Source organism: Poecile atricapillus, chromosome Z (genome assembly GCF_030490865.1).
Source record: "Poecile atricapillus isolate bPoeAtr1 chromosome Z, bPoeAtr1.hap1, whole genome shotgun sequence".
NCBI classification, from domain to species: Eukaryota; Metazoa; Chordata; class Aves; order Passeriformes; family Paridae; genus Poecile; species Poecile atricapillus.
Window position 1 is genome coordinate 25,693,964 of NC_081289.1, and position 14,971 is coordinate 25,708,934.

The 14,971-nt window shown below is 51.2% G+C and overlaps 2 protein-coding genes across 2 annotated transcripts; one reads left to right on the forward strand and one right to left on the reverse strand.

The window, feature by feature from the left end:
• Nucleotides 1-7,514: 7,514 nt before the first annotated feature.
• Nucleotides 7,515-11,121, forward strand: LOC131573734 (beta-galactoside-binding lectin-like). The gene is made up of 4 exons (XM_058827957.1): nt 7,515-7,646; nt 9,212-9,291; nt 10,324-10,495; nt 10,912-11,121. Exons 1-4 carry the CDS (start codon nt 7,638-7,640, stop codon nt 11,053-11,055), a joined length of 405 nt encoding a protein of 134 aa, XP_058683940.1. The 5' UTR covers nt 7,515-7,637; the 3' UTR covers nt 11,056-11,121.
• A 2,248-nt stretch (nt 11,122-13,369) lies between these two features.
• On the reverse strand, nt 13,370-14,542 carry LOC131573733 (urotensin-2 receptor-like). Its single transcript, XM_058827956.1, has one exon. It carries the CDS (start codon nt 14,525-14,527, stop codon nt 13,433-13,435), a length of 1,095 nt encoding a protein of 364 aa, XP_058683939.1. The 5' UTR covers nt 14,528-14,542; the 3' UTR covers nt 13,370-13,432.
• Nucleotides 14,543-14,971: the final 429 nt, after the last annotated feature.

Genomic DNA, 14,971 nt, shown 5'->3' on the forward strand with positions numbered 1-14,971 from the left:
TTTTTACTGGGACATGTGCTGGTCCTTGGCTTTCTCCTGGAAAAATTACACCATCTTTGTTTGGGAAAGGCTGAGGAACCCAAGGAGATTCTGCCTGAGACCACAAGGCAGAAGAGAGGGAGAGCATGTCTGTGCTCCCAGTGTTGGTGGTGTGTGAGCTCGTGCTCCTGACAAATTGGCCTGCATTACCACCCCAGCAGCTGCTGCCGTGAACCTGCCCCAGCTCAGGATCTGTAGGAGGGAACCAAGGAGATCCCCAGTGTGGATCCTATCTCTTGCATGAGGTGTGGACAGTTGACACCTGTACTGGGCTGAGCAGCAAAGGTCAGCTCTTCCCAGGTGCTGCAGGCTGGCAAAGCCCAGCTTGGGTGTTGGTGGGCTGCCTCAGCACCTGCTCTGTGCCCAAGGTGCAAAGAAAGCTGGAGAAGCCAGAGGTGAGGGAGAGCAGGCCCTTGTGTGCGACATGATGATGGCTGGATGTTCTTGGGGGCAGGGGTAGAGATGGCTCTGCCAAGGGCTTCTTTGGAAGGATCCACTTATAAAAACTCCCAAAAGAGCAACACAGCCTCACCACAGCAGTGATGTGTGTGTGCGCACCAGCCACAAGGGTGTCTGGGCCCCCTTGCAAGGGAGTTGGAACCAGTAGCATGGCAGGGGATGACACATCCCAGTGCTTTTCACAGCCTCCAAACTGTGATAGCATCAGAAAGCACCCTGCACTTTCTCCCCCCAGATAGTGTAAGCCTCAGGGAAATGAGGGTGCCAAGCCCTGCTGAAACACCCTCCCATTTCAGCAGCTGATCCTGGCAGATAACAGACAGCTTAGCAGGTAATTGTTCTAGCTGGTTCTACGGTGACAGGCAGCAGCTGCCTAACAGAGCTCACTGACACCTAAATGTTTGGGGCACGGAGTGAAAGATGGCACATGTTTCTGAAACCCCCAAGGGTGTTTTGAGGGACTCAGGGTCCCCAGTCAAGCCGTGGAGGACAGTCCCAGGCTGCACCAGCTCTGTCCCTCCCAGAAGGATGCATCCATGTTGGGAATGATGAGCTGTGCCACCCACTGGAGCCCCAGGGAGAGCAGCTTCATGTCTGCCCAACGCAATTCTGTTTTCTCCAGCCCTTGCTGTCTGGTGGGGCCCCATTCCCCTTTGGAAAGGCAAAGTTGGTCTTTTGCCTGCCTTGGCTTCTGCTCAGCTGTGCTGATGCCTTGTGGTCACATGTGCTTTGGAGGCTCTCCAAGCACGAGATGTGCCCCTAATGCTGGCTCGTGGACTGGCTGCAGATGAATGCATTTGCCAAAGTAGATGCAGTGGCCCAAGCAGGGTTTGTCTCAGGGAGTAAAACCTGATGTGCTCAGGCTCCCTGCCGGTCTCACCTCCTGAGCATGTCAGCTGCTGTTTCTGACATGTGTGGAGACTAACATCACAGCCCACACCCTAGGTACCACTTCCCATACACACAAAAAAATACCAAATGGGTGTTTTCAGGCTTCTTGGCATTCCTGGCAGCACAGCCTGTTCATGGCAACCCTTTTCTTCAGGACTATCATTCCACACTGGTTTTTACACACATTGCTTGCTGAAAAATGGCATGCAGCTGAGTTTCGGTCTCAAGGGTGTTGGAGGAGGACGTGCCTGTGTTCCATGAACAGGCTTCTCCTGAGCACTGTTTGTTGGAAGACCTGAAACCAGCATCTGGGTTGCTGCAACATGTTCAAACACAGCATCCACTTACAATTTGCATATTAAGTACAGCAAACAAACTTCTGCCCGGTGCATCTCCAAAGTCACTTTAACAAAAGACAAAATATGAGACAGCTAATATGCCTCAGCAGGTTCTTTCTAGGCTTGAAATAGGCTCAATAAATGGTAGGTTTCTAAGGCACCTCAAGGACACTAATTTGGGTATTGCAGCAGTGCAAAGCCGGTGGCCACAGTCAGGCAATAGCCGGCAGCTCTCCTGCTCTGGCACACCTGTGACGAAACATCTGACCCTCATGCATGGAGCTACATTTCCTTGCCCTTGAACTTCCAGCACTAATGAGCAGCACAGGAATAATCCTTGGCGTCATATTTTAGCACAATTATACCTTTCAATCCTGCAGTGGTGGTGCAGGGCTTATATTGCAGGCCCTCTGGAAGTCATTAGCCAACATCCAGACAAGCGGTGGCAACCTCTTCCCCTCTATAGTCATCATTTGCTGAGCTTGCGGCTCTGCTTTCAAAATTTGTCATTTCTTATAGGTTAGGTTTGAAGCCTTGCCTTCAGTGCCTGCACAACCTGAACAACACATGCTGCACCCCAACTCATTTTCACTTCTGTCTTTCCTTTTCCTTCTATTTCTTTGACTTGATTTATTTGAAGAAAATTGGAAATTCATGCCAGCGGTCCGAAGTTGATTTCCCACTTTTTTAAAATAAGAAAAATATTATCAGCTTCAAAGTCAGAGTTGTGTGAGGTCCCTAACTGTACTTTGTCTACAGCAGAACTTAAGACTTGCTCCATTCACCATCCAACTCTCCCCAGTTTGCTGCTCCCCTCTGGCTCAGCAGCAATTGGCAGGCTTTGCTCAACCTGTGTTTGTAGCTCTTGGAAATACTCTACATGCAGCAAGCCCCTGGTCCAGGCTATGTCATTGTGAGCAACCTCTCTGTGTCGAAACCAAGAATGTGCTTTCCTAAAGCGTTCCTCCTTGACTTGCCTTTGCTGTGCTCTGCCCAAGTGCCCTTAAACCGAAGAGCAGATGGCCTGGAGCCTTCAGTCACTGCCTGGCTGGGATTAAAGATCTGCTAAGGCCCGTGCTTCAGCCTCACAGTCAGGATCCTTCACGTCCACGGTAACCAAAGGCTTTTTTGCTGTGCTGTCAGTATTTCCAGCATGGTCAGGTGAGGGGTCCTGCTGCCTGTCACCCCAGCAGACAGAGGAGTTAACCCTCATTAGTGTCCGTCTCCTCGCTGATCTCACATGCCTGAAGAGCACTTAAACAGCTTGGGCCAACCACCTCTGTGAGCTGACACAGGCTGATCCATGTTACCTGTGGCTGTGACCCAGCACTGAGCTCCTCCCTGCCTTCCTGGCCAGGGTGCTGTGTCCATCCCACAGCCACAGGGACACCACCCCACTGGCAGAGCAGGAGCACTCCCTTCCCCACCAAGCGCTGCAAAGGCCACAGACTTTACACCCCAAAGGCAAGATGGAGCCCAGTGTGAGCAGCAAGAGGTGCAGAGTAGGAGGTGGGGAGCATGGATTTGGGAACCTCTCAGGATGCACTTAGAGGTGTGTCTAACACATCCCAGCATCATTAGTGCAAGGAGTCATTCCTGCTTCCCCAAGCTGTAACATCAGGCTCGCCCGGATAAATCACTTGTCCAGGTACCCTTTGATAACATTTGCAGGATTATCTTCACCACTTGGGAACATATTTCCATACTGATTTAATGAAAGCAGAGATTCTAGAGTCAGCAGGAGTTGGAGCCTCACAGACGGCTCTTAATCCAGGAAATTGGATGTGGTTGGAAGTGTTTCAGCAGTCAAAGCTCGGAAGATCCTGCTGCGGCTCATTCCTGATCTGAAGCTCTGTGTCCACAAGATAATAAATCTGAGTTTAGCACACCTAATTCTTAGTTTAAAATACCACAGGCCACATAACACGAAGCGACTGAACAGGTACAAAGGCTCTCTCCCAGTGGAAAGATGTTGCAAATCACTGCAAGAATAACTGCAGCCAGAACAGGCTTTTGCCAGCTGAAGAGCGCTGTGTACAAGTGGGCTTTGGACACATAGTCCACAGGCTTTTCAGCCAGGCCCTTTCCCATTCCTCCCAGGTCATCACCCAGGATGCCCTATCTATTGCTACATCCCTCAGAAGATATTGGGCAGATCTTCCCTCTTTTGCTTCAGACGCTTGCCTGACTGGGCTTCTCCTTTGGCAGCTGCCAAACCACCTTATTTAGAGCCACCCCTCAGCTCAGCCCCGTGTTCCAACTCAACCCCACAACTTGCACTAGCTGGACTTCAGCCCTCAGACTGCAGGACTAGTCTGGATATGCTGAGGCACACTAGTGCCTATCAGCTAGACCAGAAGGCATGCACTAAATCAAAGCTACTCACAATGATGAAACTCTCTTTTAGCAATCATGCTTCCCTCTTCAACCTAAGGTGTATTACAGCTTGGAAGTTGGGAGGTGTGAGGATGTCCATAAGGGAGGCTGTGATCTCGAGAAAACCTGACATTTCAGCATAGAGAGATTGGCCTGGGCTCTTTGGGTGTCAAGAAGAGTGTAGGAAGAAGGCTGAGGCCTGAGAAGAGCTACAGTGGGCACCATGAGCAGCCCTAGGGACCGACAGGGATGTCTGGCCCCTTGTTTGGGAATGCTGGGTCACAGCCAGCACTGTGGGTTGGGTTCAGTCCCCAAAGGCACTAAAAATTAGAGGACTGTCTGGGATTGCTCACAAGGGCAATTTGCACTTTCCAAGGACAAGTGAGCAGATTGTGCAAGGAAAGGCTAGGGAGAGGTCAGCAAGTTGTGAGGAGGCAAGTGACTGAAGCACAGGCCACACTGGAGGTGCCCATGGTCAGGACCTGAGTGGGGTGTGTACACCTAGTGTAGTACATGTTTGGTGGGGTCTTTGCTGTGATGCCTGGGCTCCAGCATCTGTGTTGTCATCATTTGGTCTGTCCCTGTCATGTCAGCTGGCTCTTCTACACCCCCTTTTCCTGGCCCCATCCTGTCCAGGACACAATCCCAGTCTGCAGAAAGCAGGTTCAGATGCAAACACCACTTGCCTCACCCTCTTAACCAGAGGTGAGGCACTGCTGAAGTCATATCCCACAGTCATTTCTCCTCTCTCCACATTCATGGCTCCCTCTGGCCAAGAGTTTGGCATGGACAAGAGCACTGTTTGAAGCAATAGTATCATATCCACTCGCTCCCTTTGGACTGAGCAAAGAAGACCTTTGCTCCCCAGGTTACAATGCAGATCTGTGACTCTTCCTCTAATACAAAGCTAGTATTTAAAATGTTTTACAGGAGAGCTCTCCTGGTGAGGAGAGGCAGGAATGGTGGAGGAGAGGAACCCTGTCCCAGCATAGAGTTCCCACACAAGCCCAAAGTATGTTGTGATCTGTCTTCATCTTCCTCATCTGCATCCTCTGCAGATCAAATGGGCTGCTAAACTTCTGGCACATCCCCTGGCTGGCCCACTGCACACTGATAAGGAAGGAGGTGACAGGCAGTGAAGATTGCCAGCTCTAGCCAGCCTGGCTCTGCCCTTTTCAACCCACAGTGGCTCTTCCTACACCACATTGCTCCTGAAAATCACAGGCAAGCACCTCTGCGTCTCCAGTGTGGTGGAGTAGGTGTCAGTACACCTGGGGACACCATCCCCGTCTGGTGTGACGCCAGGGTGAGCAGGGCCCTTTCCTCCCCTCAGTTCAGCCATCCCTTGTGAGGATGCTGATGCTGGAGCCTGTCATCTCATCACCATGTCTCCAACCCAGAGGTAGGAAGGCAGACGTGACATTGTCCTGATGGAGGTGGCCCATGGCCTGCAGGCAATGGGATGCCCCATGGCCCCCTTGCCTGTGTTATCAGCCTGTTGTGCTAACGCCATTTAATTCAAGGTTTCATGAAAGCCAGTGGAGATGCCTGGACTTCTATCAGACAAATACAGGCTGCCTCAGGTAGACTCAAGCCTGAAATCTGAATTTCCTTGATGTGAATAGCACTTTCAGCACCTTCTCTGGAAAGATAGCCCCTCCTTCATTATCATCTCAGCCATTAGGTGGTCTCTAATCTCCCCAGCAGCATATGGAGGAAGGTCCCTGGACAGACATAACTCAAGGATCTGGTGGCTGCTAAGGCTTGGGCATGGTGCCCAGCTGCCAGAAATGCTGCAGAAAACACAGAACCTATCACATAGCTTTTAAACAGCCCCCTCCATAGCCATCTCCAAGAGAGAAAATATTTACACCTTTCCCTTCCCCATCCCAAAGTCCTTATCAGTCCAGCCCCCTAGACCATTGCTCCAGCAGCAGCTCAAGTACTTGGAGAGATGCCTGGGGTTTAGTCTCACAAAACCTTGGATTTGAAAGGAATTGATTTAATAACATACATATCCCAAACAGAGGGAAGCTGACTCTCTATTTACTTTTTCTCCTCGTATGGAGCACTTCTCGTCCTGCATCATATGATTCCTTGATCAGGCTCAAGAGCTGAACCCTGGGGCAAGTGACCAGAAGGGGAAAGGGGGAGTAGGCATGTCAAAGCAGAGAAGACCACTTTGGCTTTTACTCTAGCCCTCTTTTGTCATGGAATCATCAGCAACCTGGCCGAAGTCTGAAGCCTGTTTCTGCCCTCCCCAGCAGGCAGACAAGAGGCTACCTCTGCTGGCATTGATGGCATCAACTGGAAATACCCAGTAGTGCCATCCTCAGGGGTCATACTGGAGGGAGGTAACAGGGCTGGAGACTCTCATGTCCTCAGCAGATGGGGAACTGATGGGCCTCACAGTCATGGAAGTAAAAATTGTTTCAGAGAGTTTCAGTTCTGGGCCTCTTAAAGAAATCACAGAGCGTCTTGTGATTTAGAGACAAATATGCAAGACAAGGAGAGCTCTAAACCACAGGCTTGGCACTCTGCCTGCATTTTTCCCTCCTCTTTCAGTATAATTACAGTTGAGCCATGTAGTAATTGGGAAACTTTTTCCAAAGGAATCCTTTCACCCAGTGAATCATACTTGCCACAAAGAGAACATGGAGGCAAATAAAAGACATATAGATCCTATGGCTTATTGTGATAGAAGCATTTTGCCCCCATTCCCTTCTTCCTCAGGCTCCCATCTGGGTTCAGGGTAGAAGCAAGAGCCAGGCATGGTGTTTTCCCACATAATTTCTTCCTAGCTTTCCATTTCCAAGGCAGCTTCCTCCTGGCTTACTCTGTCCTGCAGCCAAGATGAACTGCACAGTTTTGAGGCTGCCTGTGAGTTCTAGAAAAAGGATTGATTTCCCTCCTTTGGTTCCCATACCTACAAAAGTGGGTGGTAAAGGCTGGGTCAGCAGCTGGGCAGTTTCTGGGGACAGAAAGGACTCATAGTGCAGTTGGGTGACCCTGGATGCAGCTTCAGTCCTCTGTTGCTGGGGTTCCACCTGGACCACAAAGAGTTTCTGAGGCACTATGTGCGCTCAGTAACATTTTTTCTACTCCTGAATTAACTAGAGCTGAAGAGCTCACCAGAGACCCTTCCTGCCAAGTCTCGATCCATATGACCATTTTCCATGTGGGATAAAAGCCTTGGATTATAAAACATTCATTGTAAAACTATTTTCCATTGGATTCATGGCCACACAGAGCTGGATCTCCTCCTGGAGTGGCCCGCAGCCTGCTCAGAAGGGTTGTGTTCAGCATCCTAGAGAGGAGGCTGGGTGAGTGTGGGAGGAGGCAGCTCTGTCTAATAGACCCTCCCTCCTCCCCAAACCAGCCCCTGCCACCCTTCCCTATTGGTGCAAGGGGTGGAGAAGGGCTGGGACAACTCAGCTCTCCATCTATTTAAAGGCAAGGGAGGGGCTCTAGGAGCTACTTGCGTGGGCCCCTTGCACCTCAGTGGAGAGGAGCTTTACCCTGCAGAGCAGCACCATGTCTTGCGTGAGTAGAGAAAGGGACGGGGCAGCTTTGCTGGAGGTGGGACTGACTGTTCAGGATGGGTGTGAGGGTGCTTGTGCTGGCTTACACATCAGCCCCAGCCTCGGAAGGTCTGCTAGAGCTCGGTGCTTGCTCCTGATGAGGGACAATCCTCCCTGCATCCACTACAGAGTGCTGGCTGCTATTTTATGTTCTGGCAGTAGTGGTTCTTTTTCCCTGTAGGATCCCTTTGGGGCAGTACCTGTGGGGATCCTCGCTGGGATGAGCCCTAAGCTGGGATAACCTGTTTTACTGCAGCTCTACTCTGGAGAAGCTGCTGCAGTAACATTTATTGCTGTCTGAGCATCTTCTCTGGGCAGCCTTGCTGCTTGCTTTCTGGCTGAAGTTTTCATGAGTCATTGAATTGTTATTCTTCTCTTTCTTGGAAGGAATGTGCCTTACAGAAGTGTTCTGTGAATGCCAAGGACTACGTTCAAGTACCTTAAGAGTTGAGAGAGGTTATCTTAAGAGCAGGTGTCAAGAGTGTGGGGCCAGACTCTTCAAGGAGTTGCCCAGCAACAGGGGAAGGGGCAAGAGGCACAAACTGAAACACAGGGTGTTATAGTTGATTATGAGGAAAAACTTCCTCACTGTGAGGGTGACAGAGCACTGGAACAGGCTGCCAGAGAGGTTGTGGAGTCTGCTGCTCAGGAGGTATTCAAAAGCCACCTGGACATGACACTCTGCGACCTGCTGTACATGAACCTGCTTTAGCAGGGATGTTGGACTTGATCTCCAAGATCCCTTCCAGCCCGAGCTATTCTGTGACTGCTAGGGAGATGCTTGTGTTAGAAGAGTGATTGCCCTTCTTTGATTAATTTGCCTTTCATTAGGCTGAGGGTGATTAAGCAGGGGTTGTCCCAAGAGCAAGCTTATTTTTTAAGGTGGGATAGGAAAAGATTTCCAGTGTTCTTGAGGTCTTGGCTCTGCTGTGATAAAAAATGAGTACATATGGGTTTGCCAGGATATTTTGGTCCTCCTAGAGAGAAGGTGGGGGGCAGGTGTCTCTAGGGAGCAGAAAAACATTCTTGCAAATACTGAGCCTACATTAAAAAAAACCCTCAAGCTGTTGGGAGATGGGAAGCACAGTGTCTGAGTCCTTGGACGTGGGCAAGACTTGAAGTTCAAACACGAGGTAGGGGAAGGGAGTGAAATCTCCATCCCTGCCATCCATCCCAGACAGGTTTGTGTGGGATGACACGAGACCCGCAAGGCACATGGGTGTGTTTGGGACGGGTGGGTGTGATTGGAGGGTGCAGGTACTTACGCTTCACCGCTCTGAAATACAGATATGTTGATGAGAGCAGCAGGAGAAAGATTAGGAAATTGAGCTCCAATCAAATGTACCATGTGACTGGGGAAACTTCTCTGGGATGTCCTTGCTGCAATGCCCTAGGGCAAGGGAGCTTCCCTGTTTCTCCATGGGTCCAAAGCAAAGCATGTCTTGAAAGGCAGCAGGGAAAGCTGCCAAGTCAGAACAAGTGAGCCAGCAGGTACTGAGCTAATGTCTCTGCTTCCACATTCCCCAGGGACCAGTGTGCACCAACTTGGGTCTCAAGCCTGGCCAGCGCCTCACTGTCAAGGGGAAAATTGCACCAAATGCCAAGAGGTGAGTTGTTCTGTGCTGCCCAGGCATGGCCAAGGTACCATACTGAGGGGTCTGCAAAAAGTGATGGCAAAAGGACTCTGTCCGTCGGGTAGAAGAGGAGAAGGGGTTAACGCCAGCAGTGCTTCCAGTGAGTCATCACCTAATGCACATTGCAGACACAATACTGCCACTGGGCTAAGCCAAAGCAGATGTGAAGTTCCAGCTGCACACGCTGGCAGTGACCACATCCTCTCTAGTGCAGGGTAAAGGAAATGGAAGCTGTGGCTATACTGAGATTTGGGTTGAGATCGTCTTCTCCACCACATCCTCTCCCCTGCATGAAGATCACCAGGAGTAGGGACACTTATGGTGCCCCAGTGGATTTGCCTCTCACATGATGGTGGGGAAAGAAGGAAGGAAGGTGGTGAGCAGGCAGGTGGGCTTAAGTGGAAATGTACCCCTAAATGTGCAGGGACTGGGGTGGCTGGGTTTCCCAGCGGAGCCTCTGCAGCACCCCCAGCCCTTGAGCAGGTCTGTGGCTGGGGGGCCCCTTTGCAGGTAAGGTGGAGCCTGTAGCTGCTGTAACTGGCAGAACTAGCGGTGTTCCAGGAAACATGTCCCAGCGCTTCCCAGTGCCTTTGAAGTTTGATACTGTCTGAGTGAAGCCTCCCAGGCTTTCTCTTGCCAAGCAATATGCCTCTTCTCATCTGGGTAAGAGGCCTGAAGGCAAGGTGGACACTAGACTAGGAAACTTCCTCCAACTGCTAATGGATAGCTAATAGCTAATGACATGGTAATTATTGCAGCTGCCTGCAGAATGGGGAGAAGGCAGTGGCTGTCAGGCAGGATGCAGCATTAGCTAACTGTTCAGGACTGAAAGGAAATCTATGGAAAGCAACTGACTCCTTGGGAATTGGTTTGGGTGTATAATAACTCTGTCCAGGGCACTGTGTACGGGACCATTCTCTTGTTAAAAGCTGTAGTACTGATTTTATTTTTTTTTAGCTGTATTGATGTCTGCTTTTTTTTTTTTTTTTTCCCTCTCCTCTGCAGTTTTGTGATGAATCTGGGCAAGGATGCTACCCTCCTTGGACTTCATTTCAATCCCCGTTTTGATGCTCATGGCGATGTGAACACCATCGTGTGCAACTCAAAGAAGGTGGAAGAGTGGGGTGCAGAGCACAGGGAGACTGTCTTTCCTTTCCAGAAGGGGGGCATAGCAGAGGTGAGGCATGCATATGTATATTTATATATATTTATATATATGTATACACACTCTCCGTACATGCTCTGGTGAAGGGAGGGTGTTTGGGGCAGGACACCCAACTGCAAGGACTGTCTCAGGGCTGACTGTACAGAAGGTGGCTGGCTTCTCCTGCTTGGCCAGTGCCACCACTCAGAGCTCTGAGCACTGATGGAGGGCGGGGATCAAATGTGCAAGCTCCATCTGGCTCAAAGACATCACTATTGAGCAGAGTAGGGAATGGGCATCTCTTGGGAGACCAGAATAACACCCCTGCTGTTGGTGAACAGGTTATTCTACTGAGCTTGTTCACCCTGTGAAGCAGAGGGTGGCACAGCAGTGCTCCAGAGGGGAGAGGCTTGAGGAAACTTTCTCTAACTTTTCCATTTGTCTTGCAGATCACTTTTGGTGTCAACCAAAATGATGTGACAGTCCACCTGCCAGGCCACCAGTTCACGTTCCCTAACCGGCTTAACCTCTCTGTCTTTGACTACTTTGATACACAAGGGGACTTCACACTCCAGTCCCTCAGCTGGGAATAACTTCCTCTGGCACCTCCATCTCAAAGATACAGAAAAAAACAATCAATAAATAAGAGTTTTGGTGTACTAAGTCTGAAAATCTAATATTTTTAATATTGCAAGTCCTCATAGGTTGGGGCACATTGCTGGGGGTGGGTGGATAGGGGTAGCCAGCTTGTTTGAGTACCATAAGTGGATGCAATTGTCCCAGCCTTGGTCCTTGAAATTCATAGATGGAGAAGAGGATTAAGGCTAAAAGCCTGGGAAGACAGAAGGTTAAAAGTCCAAGGAGAGTTGCAGGAGGAGGTATTGGGGCTAATTGTCACTGTGGGGAGAGTAAAAGCATCCCTTAAGTGAGGTCACCTGCTGTTGAGGTCTAGACTGACACCTTACACTGCCTGAATAAATAAAGTGTACCTAAACTAAGCACTCCTGGCTGACATCAGACAGCATTGAGTGGCTGTGCTAGGTGAGCCTAGTGGGGCACGGAGTGAGGGGAAAGTCCTCAACTGTGCTAGTTTTGACTGAAGCCTTCTGTAGAGGCTGGTCCTACTCCTGTGTCTGCTTGGGACCTCTTACTGCTGCTGACAGTAGAAAAGCTGCCTTGCTGGGTGTGGCAGAGCATGTAGAGGGTTCCTCATTCAAATCCTATCTTCCAGTACCTGCAGGAGCACAGAGAGTTGTGCTGTGGCACGTGAGGGCAGTAATGTGGAGGTGTCTGGTTTTATTCTGCCCCTTGTGCTTTGCCTGTTCCATCCAGAGCTGAGGGAGGCAGTGATGCCCAACTGGAGCATGGGAGGCCAAGGAGGTGTGCACTATGATTTTGTTCCCATTTTCCTTGGCCCAAATGAACCTGAGCACTTCTCAGTCTAAACTGAGGCTAGACTCCGAGGAGTCTGAGGCAGTCAGGCATGTTTGATGTTACTGCATAGCTGCCTCGGGGACTCTCTCACTCTAATGCTGCCCTGGCACTGCTGTTGAGCATGCTGTGCCTGGTGGGTATAGGAAAGGTGAGATCTGCCCTATCCACAGTGCACAGCAATCACCAGGTCAGTCTGGGATGAAAGGCTTGGCCACAAGCAACACAAAGCACTAACAATTTCATGTACTACAGGATTCCCTGCAGGCCTGGCTGGGCTAATTCCTCACATTAAGCAGTTGCAGAGCAGCTGGAGAACAGGGACTTTCCCCTACAGCAGCCGTACCTGCTGTTCTTATTTCATAATTCATGAGGCTCTGACAAGTCCTGTGTCCTAGGTACTCATGCAGAGAGAGGCTGGGCTGCTAGGAATTTTGGGTCTGAGGAGGAAGAGAGATAAGATGAGAGTTTAGCTGAAAGGTAAGAGCACTTGGGGTGTATGAGCAACTTGAGGCTCTGCAGCTGGATCTCTCTTGAAGTCCTGTGTTGCCCAAAGCCCATCAGCTTTGGGTGATCACATCACACTCTTTTTAGGGCTACATCTGTAACTGTAAACATGACATCTAGCATCATAGGCATGAGAGGGGGACAGCATAGCTTGGGGGCTCTTCCTATGGGCTGATAAGGATGAAGCCATCCTTTCTGGAGAAGAGAGGTTCAGCAGTATGGAAATGAGCCATGCTAGGCTAGATGGTCTCAAGGCAAGAAACCTGGCTCAGTTTACACAGAGGTACTGACACAGTCTGGCAGACTGGGGTACACTTGGTGGCCCAGAAAATTGGGTATTTCCCTCAATCACAGCAGGTCCATGGTGCTGGCGAGGGTACCATGAACTGTCATGATGGACACAGAGGAGAGCTCTCTCTCCTTGCAGCTTCCTCTGCTGGGCTGATCTTTAAACCTGAGCAAATGTACTGGACTCCCTGGGCTGTACTACAGGGGAATCTTGCAATGCCTCTTAATTGCACTTGGCAATCTTTCTTTAGATTCTTCAAAGACTTTTTTGTGATGGTTTCTGGAAGAAAGCTTAGTGGTAGCTTTACTACAGGAGTATGAACCTTAGTGAGGTCTCCTGCTAGTGTGGCTGTTTCTTGAAGTGACTCACTGTTCTTGTGAAATCTATGACTCACTGTTGTCCTGACTTTGTTATGGCTTGGCCCGTTGCTAGCAAGGAGATGAGGGGTGGCAAAGGCTCCCCAGATATATAATTTAGACATATCGAAGCTGACTGCTCCCTTCCACCCACTCCCCAACCTTGTGCAAGGTGGAGGCTGATGTGTGAGGGCTGAAGGATCTGAGGATGGAGTCAGGATCCCTGAGACAAGCATTCTCCCCACCCAGCTGAGCAGGATGAGCAGGCACGCAAAGGTGAAAGCACTGCAACAACATTGATGGAGGACACTGCATGCTGGCATGGAAAGTGACACACTTTTATTTCTCAACATGACCCCAGCCAAAGGTCAGATGTTCCCAGCCTGCTCACCCCTGGCTTTCCCTCACAGACCCCGACAGCTCCATGAAAGCCAGGGGGATGCTGTGGCTTCCCGCAGCCTGCTGAGAAGGTGCTGCAGGCCGTGCCGCGCCCATCCTGGTGCGGCCACAGCGCCGGCGGCAGCTGCTGGCAAGCAGGGTGTAGAGGAAGGGGTTGACACAGCTGTTGCCATAGGCCAGGCAGGTGACACCCAAGTTAAGGTAGGCCTGGGCAGTGGGGCCGATGCCCAGCCCCTCTCCTTGGTACAGCCCAGCCAGCTGCCAGGCCCAGAAGGGGAGGAAGCAGGCCCAGTAGGCCACCACGATGGCAGAGATCCTGGAAAGGAGCTGCCGGGCAGGGGCCCGGCCGGCCACCGGCAGCCCCAGGCGCCAGGCCGAGGACTGGTATGCCCGGGCCAGGCGGGTGTAGACGATGCCCAGCACGGCACCAGGCGCCAGGACGCTGGTGGTGAACAGCACGGTCAGGTAGAGCCGGAAAGCTGATGGCGTCCAGGTGGGGACGCAGATGCGCTTGCGGGGGCCGTCCCCCTCCTGCAGCTGGGTCATCACCATCATGGGGGCCGTGAGCAGGAGCGAGAGGAGCCAGAGGATGGCGCTGGCCAGTTTGCGGTAGGTGTTGCTGGCCCGCCTGGCCCGCAGAGGCCTGGCCACCACCCAGTACCTCTCCAGGCTCATGGCGGTCAGGAGGAAGATGCTGGCATGCATGGTGAGGAGGTCCAGGCTGAGCAAAAGCCTGCAACCCACATCCCCAAAGAACCAATCGTGGGCAAAGTAGGTGCAAACCACAAAGGGGACGGTGGAGAGGTACAGGAGGTCAGCCAGGGCAAGGTTGATCATGTAGACTCCCAAGGAACCTGCTGAGCAACCTGCCACCCTGCCAGAGGCCACTGCCACTGTGTAGATGTTCCCCGCCATCCCAGTGAGGCACATGGCCAGCAGCACTGCACCCAGAGACCCTGTGACCAGGCTGTCCCCTCCCAGGACATTGCTGTCATCATCCCCACCACTGCTTTCCTCCAAGAATCTGCCACCCTTGGGATCCTCTCTAGGACTTGGGCTGATGAGAGAAGGGTTGTAAGACATCTTTGGGTAAGCTGACTAAAAGCAAATCAAGCTATCAAAGACCTGTTCCTTCCTCCTGCCTTCCGCCCTGCTGTACACAACACGTCTGTCCTTAACAGCAAAGCAGCCAAGAGAAGAATGGGGAGAGTTCATCAGACATAGTCAGGATGCTCCAGAGAAGCCTTTTCCTCACCTCCAGCTGCCCAGTCCATTTTGCTGATGTTGTCCATCACAAGCTCTGTCCAGTTGTTCTCCTTAACCATAAAAGAGCCAAGAAAGGGACAGTGCCTTTTCCAAGACCAGTACGTGCAAGATAACCTCTGCCAGCCAAGAGGAAATGTCTCTTCTTCACTAGCTCATCCTTTGCTGCTTCTCCAGAGCTTGCTGGGCCCACAGAAACAGTGGATGAACAAGCAGATTTCTGCTCCCAAGTCTGTGTCAGCTCAGCTCAGCCAGACTTTGGAG